This window comes from Lytechinus variegatus, chromosome 6 (assembly GCF_018143015.1).
Source record: "Lytechinus variegatus isolate NC3 chromosome 6, Lvar_3.0, whole genome shotgun sequence".
Lineage (NCBI taxonomy): Eukaryota > Metazoa > Echinodermata > Echinoidea > Temnopleuroida > Toxopneustidae > Lytechinus > Lytechinus variegatus.
The window spans coordinates 8,388,361-8,403,362 of record NC_054745.1 but is presented as its reverse complement, the minus strand read 5'-3'; the positions used below and the strand labels follow the sequence as shown (position 1 = coordinate 8,403,362).

The window sequence follows — 15,002 nt, the reverse complement described above, 5'->3', positions numbered from 1 at the left end:
GAAACCTTGCTGGATGCAACACGTTCAAAATAGAAAATCATAATTTTGATTTAAAAATATCCACAATTTCTTTTGCTACATGGTGAATGGACCCCCCCCCCCCCTTCATTACTGTGCAAGGCTATGTCAATAACGTGTTAAAGGGATGCTCCAGGCTGAGGACATTTATATATCAATAAATAGAGTGAAATTCATGAAGCAAACTGCTGAAAATTTGATAAATATCGGATAACAAAGTTATTGAATTTTAAAGATTTGCATTATTCCAGTGAAACAGTTCTAGGCATGTCTTCATGAATATTCCTTAGGCAGTTAGGAGGGCTGATAATGTCATAGCCCCACTTGCTAATTCTTTTTTTTTTCTTCTTTTGGAATTAGGTTTTTTCCTTTCCAAAATTTTCTTCCAAGAACTAAAACAATTGGAATGACAACTGATTGAGAGCATTAGCTATTTATTTCTGCAACCTATCTCATCATAATGGAGAGTTGGAGACACATCATTTATACATTTATGGAAAAAGGAAACAATTATGGTTTCATTTAATAACATAAGATAAATTAAGGTGAGAATGCGACATCATCAGCCCACCTAATGAATATTCAAGAAGCCATGCCTAAAAAAATTTTCACCGGAAAATGCAAATCTTTAAAATTCAATCTTATTTCTTATCCGATTTTAATGAAATTTTCAGCATTTTGCTTTGTGAATTTTACTCTTTTCATTGTAAATATGTTTGCCCCGGAGTATCTTTTCAAGTTGTCGGTGACGGATGTCGTGGTATGTGTTCACTATTGTTTCGTTATTCTGAAATATATACATGCATTGGAGATTATTACCAAGATCCGACGATGTTTGTTCGTTAAAAATGGAAAATAGCTGATAATAAAAACACCGGGGCCATTATTCAAGAAAGGTTTCTAAATCTGAACAGAAAATAATGTTTGCTGTTTCCGAGTTTCATTAGCCAGCTAATGAAATACGGTTTACCGGGTTAGTACGAATGTATTAAATGACAAAATAAGCCTTACGAACTTGACATCATTTTTTGACCAACGAACCTTATTCAATTTTCGGATTAACAATCCTTGGCAATATTTTAAATAAATAAACAGAAAATTATCATGATTATCGAACCATATTTCACTATCGGAACAGAAATCATCGGATTTACCAAACCCGTGACAAATGAACCGGTAAATAGTTAATTTCGTTTATTTCCTTTTTCCAACATGGAATACCGAACCTTCGGAATAATGATCTTTATCCAGAGGTCTGCAAAACTTGACCGCCGCTGACCCCCCCCCCCCCTCCCCCATCCTTCATTACCACAATAGGGACTTTCGCATTTACTACGGGGAAACTCTCTACATCGCATCTATCCCTTTGAAAATTAAAGTCACAATGGAGAGCTGACAGGCTTTTGTTGAAAGTTGATAGACTGGGACAGCAGATCATCCGAAGATTTGCACCGGACGAACAATTGCATAATAGGATATGTCGTTGTCCAGAGTCGAGAGAATCCGCCAGTGTCACGGTCCAGCAACTTTCGACAAAAGCCTCTCGGCACTCCATTGTAATTTGACTTGCACTTTCAAAGGAATTGGTGCGTTGTAGAGAGTTTCCCCGTAGTAAAGGCGAAATTCCGCATCATCGGTGCTTCAACATTCAACCTACGAGGTGATACTAATAATAATGCCATTTCCATCTGTGGCAACGTGAATCAGTCAAACTATGTACATTATACTATGACCGTGTAAATATAGATTTCGTATGTGTATAATACATAAGGCCCTTGTAACGTATTCGTTCAAGTAAATGAATAATAAATAATATAGGATTTGTATAGCCCACGTGTCCACCTTGTTAGGTGCTCAGTGCGCTCCTACAATACCCCGGCTAAGCTCGTCTACCCATTCCGGTGTTCACAGCTTTTTGAGGTATTACTTCCGGTATTCGCACAATTTCTGTTTGAATGAAGTAAGCATTTATCATGTTTATTACAATATATTCTGAAGAAAAAATGAATTTGAAGAAATAAGATGAGCGAATCTGAAGAGAACAAGGCTTAATCCTTATTAATTTTCCTGGACACATCATATTATTTGCTAAACAAATTATGCCTAAAAAAGGGTGATAAACCATATAAATAATGTCTAAAGCCATGAACAGCCTACCAACTTGTACAGCCGTGTAAATGAATTAGCCAAATGAAGACAAAACTACGATATGGCAATTACAAAGAATAATGTAGTTCAACCGCTAATTGCAGCGATTTGATTTTGGTTTTATATTCATATTAGAAGAGGTAATGCTCTCACATTACCGAGGCTCAAGTTTTGGAGGGAGGTGAAGAAAAATATGGGTCGGATATACAAAAAAAGTCGAGGATAATAATAATAATAATAATAATAGGCATTTATATAGCGCCATCTATCTAGAAATATTCTATTCCGAGGCGCACAAGAAAAGAAAGAGAAAGTTTGGATGAGTGTCAAAGTGCCAATAACTAATACTGTTAGAAAAGATAAGATTTCAGTTTTGATTTAAAGGTCTCCAGTGATTGTATAATTCTTAAATTTAATGGCAAATTATTCCAGAGAGAAGGTGCTGAGGCAGAGAAAGCTCGTGCACCATATGCACCTTGGGAGTCTTAAGAAGTTGCTGGTGTGATGATCTCAGGCTTCTAGCTGGTGCATAAGGCGTGACAAGCTCTTGTAGATATTTTGGTGCCAAACCATTACACACTTTCCAAGTGAGAAGAAGTATTTTAAATTCTATACGCTTCCGGATTGGCAACCAATGTAACTTTTGGAGAATTGGTGAGATGTGTTGATATTTTGATGTACCAGTTAAAACTCTGGCAGCTGTATTCTGAGCATACTGAAGTTTATTAACATTGCGTGAGGTTATATTAAAAAGAAGAGCATTTCCAACATCTAATCGAGATAGTACAAATGAGTGTATAAGCATAGCAGCAGACTTATGGTCAAGGACTTTCCTCATGCTGTTAACATTATGAATATTATAGTATACTGATTGACATGTTTTCTTTACTTGTGCATCCATAGACATATGTTCGTCAAATACGACACCGAGATTTCGAACTGATGACAAGGCTTTAATCAAGGAGTCCCCAACCTGTATAGTCCGGTCCTTAATCAAATGACTTTGTGATTTAGAACTAATAATCAACAAGTCTGTTTTACTTTCATTTAATTTCAACTTATTCTTTATCATCCATGACCGCATATCATCTATTGTATTTTGTAAACGAAGCCTGGCAGACAACTCACTAGCAGGGTCAGTTGGATCAAATGACACATACAACTGTGTATCATCCGCATACATATGAATGTCTATGCCATGTTTATGCGCAATTTTTGCAAGAGGACTGGAATAGATGGCAAAAAACAACGGCCCGAGAACTGAACCTTGGGGCACTCCAAAAGGAAGTTTAATAGGAGACGACATATTTTCACCAATCTTGACAACCTGTGATCTATCATGAAGATAAGATGAAAACCAATCAAGAACAACTCCTTCTATGCCACAATATTTCAACCGATCCAATAGCAAATCATGGTCAACAGTATCAAATGCTGACGAAAGATCAAGCAGAAGGAGGAAAACAGCCTTCTTGTCATCAACAGCACGAAGAATATCATTTGATACACGAACCAAAGCAGTTTCTACCCATGACATTTCCTATATGCAGATTGGAAAGGTTCAAACAATTCATTATCCAAGAAATAGTTGGTGAGACGCACAGCAACAACCTTTTCTAATATCTTTGACACAAACTTTAAATTTGAGACAGGTCTATAGTTTTTTAATTCCTCTGAGTCTAACGATGGATTTTTCAAGAGAGGAGTGACAAGTGCTTGCTTGAAATCATGAGGAAAATTACCAGTTTCAAGAGAAATGTTGATAATTTTTGTGATTATTGGAAGCAACAGATTCATATGTTTCTTAAGAACCCAGGTTGGAACTGGATCTAATGAGCACGATTTAGCAGGATAAGAGGTCACAATATCCTTAACTTCTTTATCAGTTGTCATTTCAAATGTTTTCATTTTAGGAGTAGCTGTATGTGAGGAATCACATTCTTCAACACTATGAGATAAGGTACCCTGCATTGAGTCTAAATTATCCCGGATAGTGGATATTTTTGATACGAAGAAATTACTGAAACGTTCTGCTAGGTCTAATTGAGATATATGTTCCGGCAGTTTTGGTTTGTTCTTTTGATGAAGAGCACTATCAATAACTCTGTAAAACTGTCCACTATATTTACAATTGGACAGCTGTTCCTTCAAGTACTTTGCTTTGGCATCTTTTATCATATGCCAAATTAAGAGGCGCTGTTTAGTAAATTTTTCTCTATTTATGTCTGTTCTCTCAGCTCGCCAACGACGCTCAAGTCGTTTACGTAAGCGTTTTGCTTCCGCTATGTCAGATGTATACCAGACATTCCTCGGTCGGATTGTTACTTTACTTTTTGTTAATGGAGCATGTTTGTCCAAGATAGATTGAAGACAAGAATCATATTGATTGACAAGAGTATTGACATCAGAAGTAGGATGTAAGAGAAGATCTGAGGTAAGAATATCAACAGCCAACTTTTCATGATCAATGGTTTTGAACTTCCTGTATGAAATGACCTTTCTGTTTCTCATAGGTTTAGTTAATTTCAAATTACAGTGTATTGCAGCATGATCAGTAAGAAAAGATGACACCTCCAGAGCTCTGATAAGCTCCTCATCGGTACGTGTAATCACAAAATCTATAATGTGACCAGTTTCATGAGTAGATTCATTTACGTGCTGTTTTAAGTTGAAAGACTCAAGTAAGTCAGAAAACTTTTTGTTCTCTTGATTAGCTTGATTCGATGGATAATAAATACTGAAATTATTTTACTTTTCTTGTAAAGAATAGCATTTGAATCATGTCATTTATCTAGTTTCCTACGTAAAGACGCACTAAATGAATACAGAAAGAAGATTTTTTTTCCTTAATTGAAATGGCGCGTAGGATTCTAATCAAAATATTTCTTGGAAAATTAATTCTTACAGGAATGTTTTTAGCTTTACCCTGAGCCAGTTTGCACAAGCCCATTCGATCAAATGAAACTTAAAAAAAATCTAATATTTCTGCCAAATGCATGCTCGTGATTCGCCGAAAATCAAGCTGGAGTTCGATTTTCCTGAGTTTTAGTTCAATCGCACTTTTGGTGCAACTGGGTATTGTGTGTAAATGAGATAGAGAGCGCTTCGGTTTTCAGTGAATTGCCACTTGGTCTACCCCCGCTTGGTATACTTTCCATTTCGTCTAATCCCACATGGTCTCATGCTTCTTCGTCTACAGCCATTCCGTCCAAAAAACATTTGGTCTAATTTCCTATTAGATTTCGCCATTTCGAGGGCCAACTTACAAAGAGTTACGATCGATCCAATCTATCGTAACTCTATGGAAATCCATCAGTGTCATGATTTTCATTTCTGCAGGAAATTTGCAAAATGTCCTTTGTAAACAAAGGAGAACACACTAAATTGTCATGATATCAATGAATTTATGGATATACATTCATATCTATAATTTTTTAAACAAACATGCATTTTATATGTTGACTTTGCAAGTTGTCCATAGTTACGATTCATGGGATCAATAAAAACTCTTTGTAAGACGGGCACCAGGTATGCTGTACACAGTAAAAACACCGTTTAAAATTTTCGTACAACGCTGTTTAATATCTTAAACAACAAAGTTTAAGTTCTAATATTCAATTCTCAATATATCAAGCATGGTTGTTAACCTGTTAAACAACTGGAGTAAGGCTCATGAAATGAACAACGTTGTATAAATCTTCTGAAGAGCGTTTATACTCTTCAATAGGATCACACGACCCGTTGCGATCCAATGCAAGGTGGTTCTCTAATAAATCGTATTTTGTTTTAAATGTGAAGGTTCAAAGAAGTAAGTGTATTTTGTATGAAGCGCTAGATTGTGTTAGGACTAATAAAACTACAATTCTGCCTTGCAACAATCCTACGATGTCGGAGTAAAGTCCAAATCCGTTTCAAGTCGCAGCTGATGATGACGTCCTTGCGGTAGGAAATTGAATTTGCTTTCATTCCTACAGGGAGGCTCAAACTAGACTGACTTTCGATGTCAATAGTCCTTACCACTCTTCTGAACTCTGATTGCTATTATTCCCTCGGAAACAATGTTCATCGCAAATGTTATTACAATTTTGTGTTTTAATTCGGATCGCAACAAATCGCACGGTGTGGACAAGGCTTAACAGCCGCTCGATCTAACATGTCTAACGGTGTAAACAACACTTCCTCTATCATGTCTATACGGTTAGACGAACTGTTTATGAATTATATTTTCAATCGACCAAATATGAATAACTCATACATCAAATAGAAATTAGACCAATGTGACATTACACTAAACGAGAATTATTCCCAGTGGATAGTAGACCAAATAGGGGTAAGATTATTTGCCAAATTGGCCCATATTCCGAAGTCAGATTACGGTCTAATTCTGAGCTAAAGGTAACGGAAGCCAAAAAAATCCCTAAATGAAGAAAATGACGAATAAAAATATTTCAGTTATCACTCCGAAACAATTATAAATGCTTAAGAGTGTCAAGTGAATTGATGAATCGAACATTTACTAACAGAGATTGGGGCCACGACTGGCTGGCGACGGTTAAACCACAACTTTAGACCAGAACTAATACACTGCAAAACACCGATGATGATTTAACACCGGTCTGGTATCTATATCGGAAAACACCAGAAGTGTTGAAACCAATATCTGTTAGGAATCACACCGAAATTGGTTTAACTCTGATTAGTGCTGTTTAAATCTGGTGTTAGCCTAAAAACAACATGGTGCTGCTTCAAAACCTTGCTGGTGTTTTCTAAATAGATAATAGGTAATAGATATTTTAGCAGTGTATTAGAGCCGACTTCATAATACGGGCGTTTGGTGTAATCTCAACGGGCCTATGGGTTTATCCCATTTTGTTTTAAACCATCTGAGAAGCATACCAAAATTGGTTTTCTTAAGTGAATATGAATAGTGTATTCCTTTGGAATGTTGGAGTAGATTCGTATGAAATCAAAAGTTGCAACATTTTCGCTTTTTCTTGGGCGCGAAGGTGATGATCTGTTCCTCAATGTCCATGTCATACACCCGACTAACGTTGTCGTCTTCCTTCTTCTGAAGTTCTCTGCAGGATAAGAACAAATGTAGAATTAAAGGAGATCCAACCTTTGTCATAAAATGTTGTGGAAGCAAAACAGAATGTTGAATGTATAAAAGAAATCAGACAAGGAATTGGAAAGTTGTTACTTTTTCAAAATTGAGATATGTCAATTTTAAATTGGCAACTGGGTGAGTACATTATGACAGGTAGTTGGGGCAACTTTCCCATAGACCATGTTTGTAATTAGCATGAATTTGTGGTTTATTCAAAGAATCTATTCCCCTGGAGCAGTTATCAAAATATAACCAAGTTAGAATAGTGTCTTTTCATGTCCTCAAGAAAGAAATATATGATTTGAAATAATTTTATGAAATAAATACATATCAACCATTTTATGTATTGGAGTAAACTGATGACGCATGCATAAGATGATTTATTAAATGACATGGCAACACACGAGACTCATTGCATAACCCAAGTAAGGTATTTCTGTTCAATAGTGCTATGGCATCTAAAAGTTTGAGTTTGATTTTTTCCCCATTTCCAACAGAGCAGTATAAAAAAATCCATAAAAATACAATTATGACAAACAATCTAAATATGAACAAACATGTAAACTATATATATATAAATGGAAATTTGCAGTGCCGGTGGCACGAATCGTAATGGTGCTGACGATGACGGGCATGATGATGGTGGTGGCGATGATGGTGGTGGTGATCAGTAGCGGACCGTGACCCGGAGTAGACAAAGCATTGGGGGGGGGGGGAATGCATTGTTCGTGAACAATGCCGTGCCCCCCATGCTTTGTCTCCTCGGGGTCACGGTCCGCCACTGGTGTCATGATGGTAATGGTGATGATTATTATTGTGCTGATGACGTCGGCGAGGACGATGGAGACGATGATAATTAAAATTTTACATCTTTATCATATGGTGATAGTGGTAATGATGAAAATAATAATATTGTGGTGGTGGTGATAAATATGATATGATAATGATGAAGATGATGATTATGATGATGATATTTTCTTATGACATTGTTGATGATGACGATAAGGAGGAGCAGAAGGTACATAACCATAGTAATAATGTTGGTAAAGATGGGTATGGAATGGTAATAACTACGCATAAAATCATGCTCTTGATGATGACGAAGGTTAAGGTCATCTTACCTTGCCAAACGTCCAAAGGCCTCGAATACATTTGTTCCATTTTTGGCACTCGTTTCTATGAACAGTGCATTGTTTTCCTAAATGAGTGCAAAGAGTGTAAAAAACATCATATCAAGCTTATATTTATCTATTGTTAGAACTTTACCACCATGATCTTTGAACATATTTATGATTCAACATTTTTGTGTTACGTAATTTGAATCTGAATCATACAACCGTAAAAATCATTTTCATTACATATTATTATATTATATTATTATTATTACATATGTTATATATAAGAATAATTGTAGAAGAATTGTGAAAGCAGTTACATTAATCTATTAGTTATTTCCTCTTTAAGAATAGCCTAGAATGATCAAGTACATTCCACAGCATGTTTGTAAGAACTTTCCAGATGTCTTTTTATTATGCAGGCCTTGCCTATTTAAAAGGTCAAGGAGTTGTATTGTTATTTCTGAATAGAGATTAGGAACAATAGGCTTAGCTATGCTATTGACACTCTTGATTCAATGAGGTCATTCAAGAGTGTTCTGGATTTTGACTGCTCCTGAAAGGAGAAAGTTTTTTTAAAGAAAATGCTAGAACCTTCCTTAATAGTGAGTTCTAGAAGAATAGCTGCAAACTATATAAAGCTGGCGGATTCTTCAAGATTATCATCACATCATATTAGATCACACCATCACATCATATGAGAGCAGGAGATCACATCACATCATATGAGATCACTTCACCAGATCAGATCAGAGCAGTTTATGCATCAATGAACTGTTTGCAGTTATTTTGAGAAATTATCAGTTCTCATCGAGATCATCAACATCATCAACCTGTTCAATGAACACGCTTCAACCCATGGATTGCTGAAATTGACTGTTAATCATCATCAACATCGTCTTCACGGACATTTCAACTCGTTGCAGTGACTCTTATTATTCATCGGACTTCAACATCAGTTTCATCATCGCCATCATTGTGAATTTTCGCCAGTCAACTGGGATTTTATCATTTGGATTATTACTTGGATATAGTATCATCACTTCGGGATTTTACATCGGACACTTCAAGAGATTTATGTAAGATCATTATTTGTTTTATTTATGTATAATTATTTCCTGTAATAAAAAAAAGGAAATTTAAATAAAAAAATTTTATTGTTATTTGTTGCAGTATCGTAACAAATAATTTTGGGGGCTTGTCCGGGAAACGAAAACCAAATTTGTATTAAGCCAATTTGAAACTAAAACCAGTTTTTTTTTAAACAAAAGCCAATTTGAATTGGAAACATTTTGGAAACATTTTGGAAAGTTCTAGAATATACTGTACTGTGTTATTACGTGCTTGTATTTGTGTATATTCACTATGGCTACATTTGATGTTGAAGAATTTCTTGCAATGACAGAATTGTCATATGATCATTTGAAGTCACTGAAGAAAGATGATTTGATAACAGTTTGTGATCATTTGGGTGTATCTCTAGCCCCAGGTTTAAAGAAGGCAGAGATAATTGACTTGTTAGCTAGTCACATGAAGCTTACAGAGGAGCCTGAAACTTCTATCAAAATGTCAGAGGATGCTCAGATCCAACTGGCAAACATTGAATTGGAAAAGGAAAGAATTAAAGAAAACCTTGAGAAGGAAAGAATCAAAGAAAACCTTGAAATGGAGAAAATAAACATTGAAAAGGAGAGAATGAGATTGGAGTACCAGTTGAAATTGAAAGAAATGGAGTTAACTCATGCAAATACTAATACTAACTCTGTTAAAGATAAATCTCCCCAAGGCTTTGATGTTGCGAAGAACATTCGCCTTGTGCCAAAATTTGATGAAGAGGGAGTTGATACATATTTTGTGTCATTTGAAAAAGTGGCCAAGAGACTGAATTGGCCCGAGGAATACTGGACTCTTCTCCTCCAAAGTGTTTTTGTTGGAAAGGCTGCAAAAGTCTATTCTTCGCTCTCTGAAACGCAATCATGTGACTATGCTACAGTAAAAGAAACAATTCTCAATGCATATGAGTTAGTACCAGAAGCGTACAGACATAAATTTAGGAACATGCAAAGACAAACAGGCCAGACGTATGTTGAATTTGCTAGGGAACAAGAAATGATGTTCGATAAGTGGTACAGATCACTGAAAGTTGACAAAAATTTTGTTCACCTTAGGGAAGTTGTCCTCCTAGAAGAATTCAAAAAGAGTCTTCCTTTTGGCATTAAATCTCACTTAGATGACCATAGAGTTACTGAAGTCAGTAAAGCAGCCATAGTAGCTGATGAATTTGAGGTCACACATAAAGGTAGTGGAGATAGGCCTCCTTTCAAGAATTATTGGAAAAAGAAAGGTAAAGGGTCATTTGAATCCCACAATAAACCTAGTGAGGGAAAATATGCAAGCAAGGACAAAGACGCTAATAAGAATCAGGCTAGTGGGGGCACAGAATCAACCAAACGGTCTGAGAGTCGTAGTTCCAAAATTTGTACTCATTGTCATAAATCGGGACATTTGAAAGAATCATGTTGGAAATTGGTTGGAATGCCAACCAAAACTAAGAAAGACATGGGTTTTGTCAAGCAAACAAGTGTTCCCTCGATGGAGTTTGTTCCATCAGAGCCCAATCAAGATGTTGAGAGTGTTTCTCTAGTATTTGCTGATAAAGTCAAACAGGTTGATGAAACTTTTAGAAGTTTTTTGCATCATGGTGAAGTATCCCCTTGTTCGACTGGTGCTGCTGGTAGGTCAGTGGTGATCCTTAGGGATACAGGGGCTGCACAGTCCCTGATGGTGCCAGGTGATTCGGCTCTTCCTCTGGAGAGTTCAGAGAATGCCAACGTCTTAGTTCAAGGTATTGGCCCAAATTTCATGTCGGTCCCTTTGCATAAGGTCGACTTAAAGTGTGACCTAGTTAGTGGTCCTGTGACTGTTGGTGTCGTTCCAGAATTACCCATGAAAGGTGTTGATTTCTTGTTAGGTAACGACTTGGCTGGAGATAAAGTTGTTGCATCTCCAGTGGTTTCGGAAAAGCCCGTTGAGGTAGCTGAAACTGAATTGTTGCAGGAAGATTTTCCAGGGATTTTCCCGGATTGTGTTGTTACTAGGTCTCAGACTCGTAGAGCTGAAAAGGATGATGCGGAATCTGCTGATGTAGAGGAGAGTACTGATGTCTGGTTAGCTGAAACCTTTTTCAAGGATTTGAATGGGGATAGTGTTGAAGGCTCTGTTGCTAACAATGATAGTTTGTTTAGTAAATCCTCCCTTGTACAGGCACAACAGGCAGACCCAGAATTAAAAAGCTTGTCACAGAAAGCATGTTCTGAGGCTGAGGCTGATAAGGTTCCTGAGTGCTTTTATGTCAAAGATGACATTTTGATGAGGAAATGGAGACCTCTCCGGAGACCAGCTGATGAAGATTGGTGTATAATTCACCAGGTTGTAGTTCCTCCTTGTTACCGCACAGATATTCTGAAAATGGCTCATGAGTTACCTATGGCAGGTCATGTCGGTATTCGGAAGACAGAAGATAGAATTATGAGGCATTTCTATTGGCCTAAGATGCACAAAGATGTTGTGCATTTCTGTAAGACATGTCACACATGTCAGATTATTGGTAAGGCACAGCCTTCTATCAAGCCTGCTCCATTGATACCCATTCCTGCATTTGATGAACCTTTTACTAGGGTTCTTGTTGATTGTGTCGGACCCTTACCCAGAACGAGGTCGGGTCACAGATTTCTCCTGACGATTATGGACTTGTCTACACGGTTTCCAGAGGCGATACCTTTGAGAAGTATCACTGCAAAGACAGTGGTGCAGGCGTTAGTACAGTTTTTCACTAGGTACGGTCTGCCGAAGGAAATTCAATCTGATCAAGGGTCAAATTTCATGTCAGGAATATTTCAGCAAGTTATGAAGGAGTTGGGAATAAAGCAGATCAAATCCTCTGCTTATCACCCACAGTCCCAAGGAGCGTTAGAACGCTATCATCAGACTTTGAAGACCATGATTAGGGCTTATTGTGAAGACTATCCCGATGACTGGGATAAAGGGATCTCAGTCCTACTGTTTGCAACTAGGGATTCCCCAAATGAGTCCACAGGTTTCAGTCCATTTGAATTGGTCTATGGTCATGAGGTTAGGGGTCCTCTAAAGCTTATCAAAGAGAGGTTTATGGTTCAGGATGATGATGTAAACCTTCTAGACTATGTGTCAAAGTTTAGAGAAAGGCTCTCAAAAGCTTGTGATGTGGCTAAGGAACACTTGAAAGAGTCGCAGGGAAAAATGAAAGCTCAAGCTGACAAAAATGCAAAAGAGCGAAGTTTCAAGCCTGGAGACAAAGTATTAGTGTTGTTGCCTTTGCAAGGTGAGCCCTTGAAAGCTAGGTTTAGTGGTCCCTACATAGTCAAAAAGAAATTGAATGATGTCAACTATGTGATCAGTACCCCTGATCGAAGAAAGTCTCAAAGAGTTTGTCATGTAAACATGTTAAAAGAATACTTTGAGCGAGAGGCTAGTCAGCCAATAGGTACAACACAGGTCAAAGAAGAAAAACATGTAGATGTACATGAAGAAGAATGCTATGAAAAGACAGATAATGAATTGTCTTATACAGATGTATCTAAGAACGAACCATGTGGTGTAAAGTTGTCTAACTCAGAGATGTTAGGAAAAATGGATGAGGCATTAAAACACCTGCCTGAAGATCAGAGAAATGATATATCTGGCCTGTTAAGAGAATATGAAAATGTATGTAAAGACAAACCAGGTCGTACACCTTTAACTGTACATGATGTAGACGTAGGTGATGTAAGACTTATCAAACAGAATCCTTATAGGCTCAATCCAAGCAAGTTGGAAATGGTGAATAAGGAAATACAGTTTATGTTAGATAATGACATAATCGAACCGAGTCAGAGTAGTTGGAGTTCTCCCATTGTAATGGTTCCAAAGCCAGACGGCTCTCAGAGATTTTGCATTGATTACCGAAAGGTAAATGCAGTAACTAAGACTGACTCGTATCCAATTCCTAGGTTAGAAGATTGTATTGATAAGGTTGGAAATTCTGCCTATATCACAAAGATAGACTTGCTTAAAGGATATTGGCAAGTGCCACTGACTGACCGAGCCAAAGAGATATCAGCCTTTGTCACACCTGAAGGCTTGTTTCAATGCAAAGTCATGCCTTTTGGAATGAAAAATGCACCAGCAACCTTCCAAAGGTTGACAAATCAAGTGATTGCCGGACTTGACAATTGTGTCGTATACATTGACGACATCCTAGTATACAGTGATACTTGGAATGATCATCTGAATCATTTGCGAGCACTGTTTGACAGGCTGGACAAAGCCAATCTAGTAGTGAATCTGATGAAAAGTGAATTTGCCAAGGCAAAGGTCACATATCTTGGTCATGTGGTTGGTCAAGGGCAAGTGCTACCAAAAGAAGCTAAGATACAAGCTATCTTAGACTTCCCAATTCCCACAACTAAGAAAGAATTGCTCAGATTCTTAGGTATGAGTGGCTTCTACAGGAAATTTGTTCCAAATTTCAGTACTGTGGTTAGTCCTCTGACAAACCTGCTGAAGGCAAAAGTGAAGTATGTTTGGTCTGACGAATGTCAAAGATCGTTTGAGAAATTAAAGGCCATTTTGGTGAATGAGCCTGTTTTGGCAGCTCCAAACTTCACAAAGCCATTCAAAGTAGCAATTGATGCATGTGATGTTGGAGTAGGAGCAGTATTGCTCCAAGAAGATGAAGAAGGCATCGAAAAACCAGTGTGCTACTTCTCTAAGAAACTCAATCGGTTTCAAAAGAAGTATTCAACTATTGAAAAAGAGGCCCTGAGTCTCGTACTAGCCCTTCAGCAGTTTGAGGTGTATCTAACCAATGGAGAGATTACAGTCTATACAGATCACAATCCTCTTGTGTTTTTGGAGAAATTCAAAACAAAGAATCAAAGACTGTATAGATGGAGCCTAATGCTCCAACCATTCCCTTTGAAAATTGTACACATAAAGGGAAAGAATAATGTAATTGCTGATGCTCTTTCAAGAGTATAAAAAGTGAAATTATTCATGATTTTGACCAAGTGTGTCATTTGAAGAAAACATCTTTGATGTTCATTTATTTTAACATGTTCGTTAAGTACTATATCTTTGTACACGATAACTGTAAATGATTTATCAAGATGACTTTGAACAGTTAAAAGAAAAAGTAATCTTAAAGAAACCTTTACTACGGTAAAGCTTTCTTTTTCCCGGTGGGGGAGGTGTTATATATAAGAATAATTGTAGAAGAATTGTGAAAGCAGTTACATTAATCTATTAGTTATTTCCTCTTTAAGAATAGCCTAGAATGATCAAGTACATTCCACAGCATGTTTGTAAGAACTTTCCAGATGTCTTTTTATTATGCAGGCCTTGCCTATTTAAAAGGTCAAGGAGTTGTATTGTTATTTCTGAATAGAGATTAGGAACAATAGGCTTAGCTATGCTATTGACACTCTTGATTTCAATGAGGTCATTCAAGAGTGTTCTGGATTTTGACTGCTCCTGAAAGGAGAAAGTTTTTTTAAAGAAAATGCTAGAACCTTCCTTAATAGTGAGTTCTAGAAGAA

The 15,002-nt window shown here is 37.0% G+C and overlaps 1 protein-coding gene across 1 annotated transcript in view; it reads right to left on the bottom strand.

The window, feature by feature from the left end:
- Positions 1 to 5,962: 5,962 nt before the first annotated feature.
- LOC121416782 (EF-hand calcium-binding domain-containing protein 4B-like) overlaps positions 5,963 to 15,002 on the bottom strand; it is a 90,800-nt gene continuing 81,760 nt past the window's right edge. The window contains exons 14-15 of the mRNA XM_041610257.1: positions 8,395 to 8,471; positions 5,963 to 7,244 (exon numbers count right to left, since the gene is read on the bottom strand). Of these exons, the coding sequence (XP_041466191.1) occupies positions 7,133 to 7,244; positions 8,395 to 8,471 (189 nt within the window). The 3' untranslated portion in view covers positions 5,963 to 7,132. The remainder of the gene's footprint in view (positions 7,245 to 8,394; positions 8,472 to 15,002) is intronic.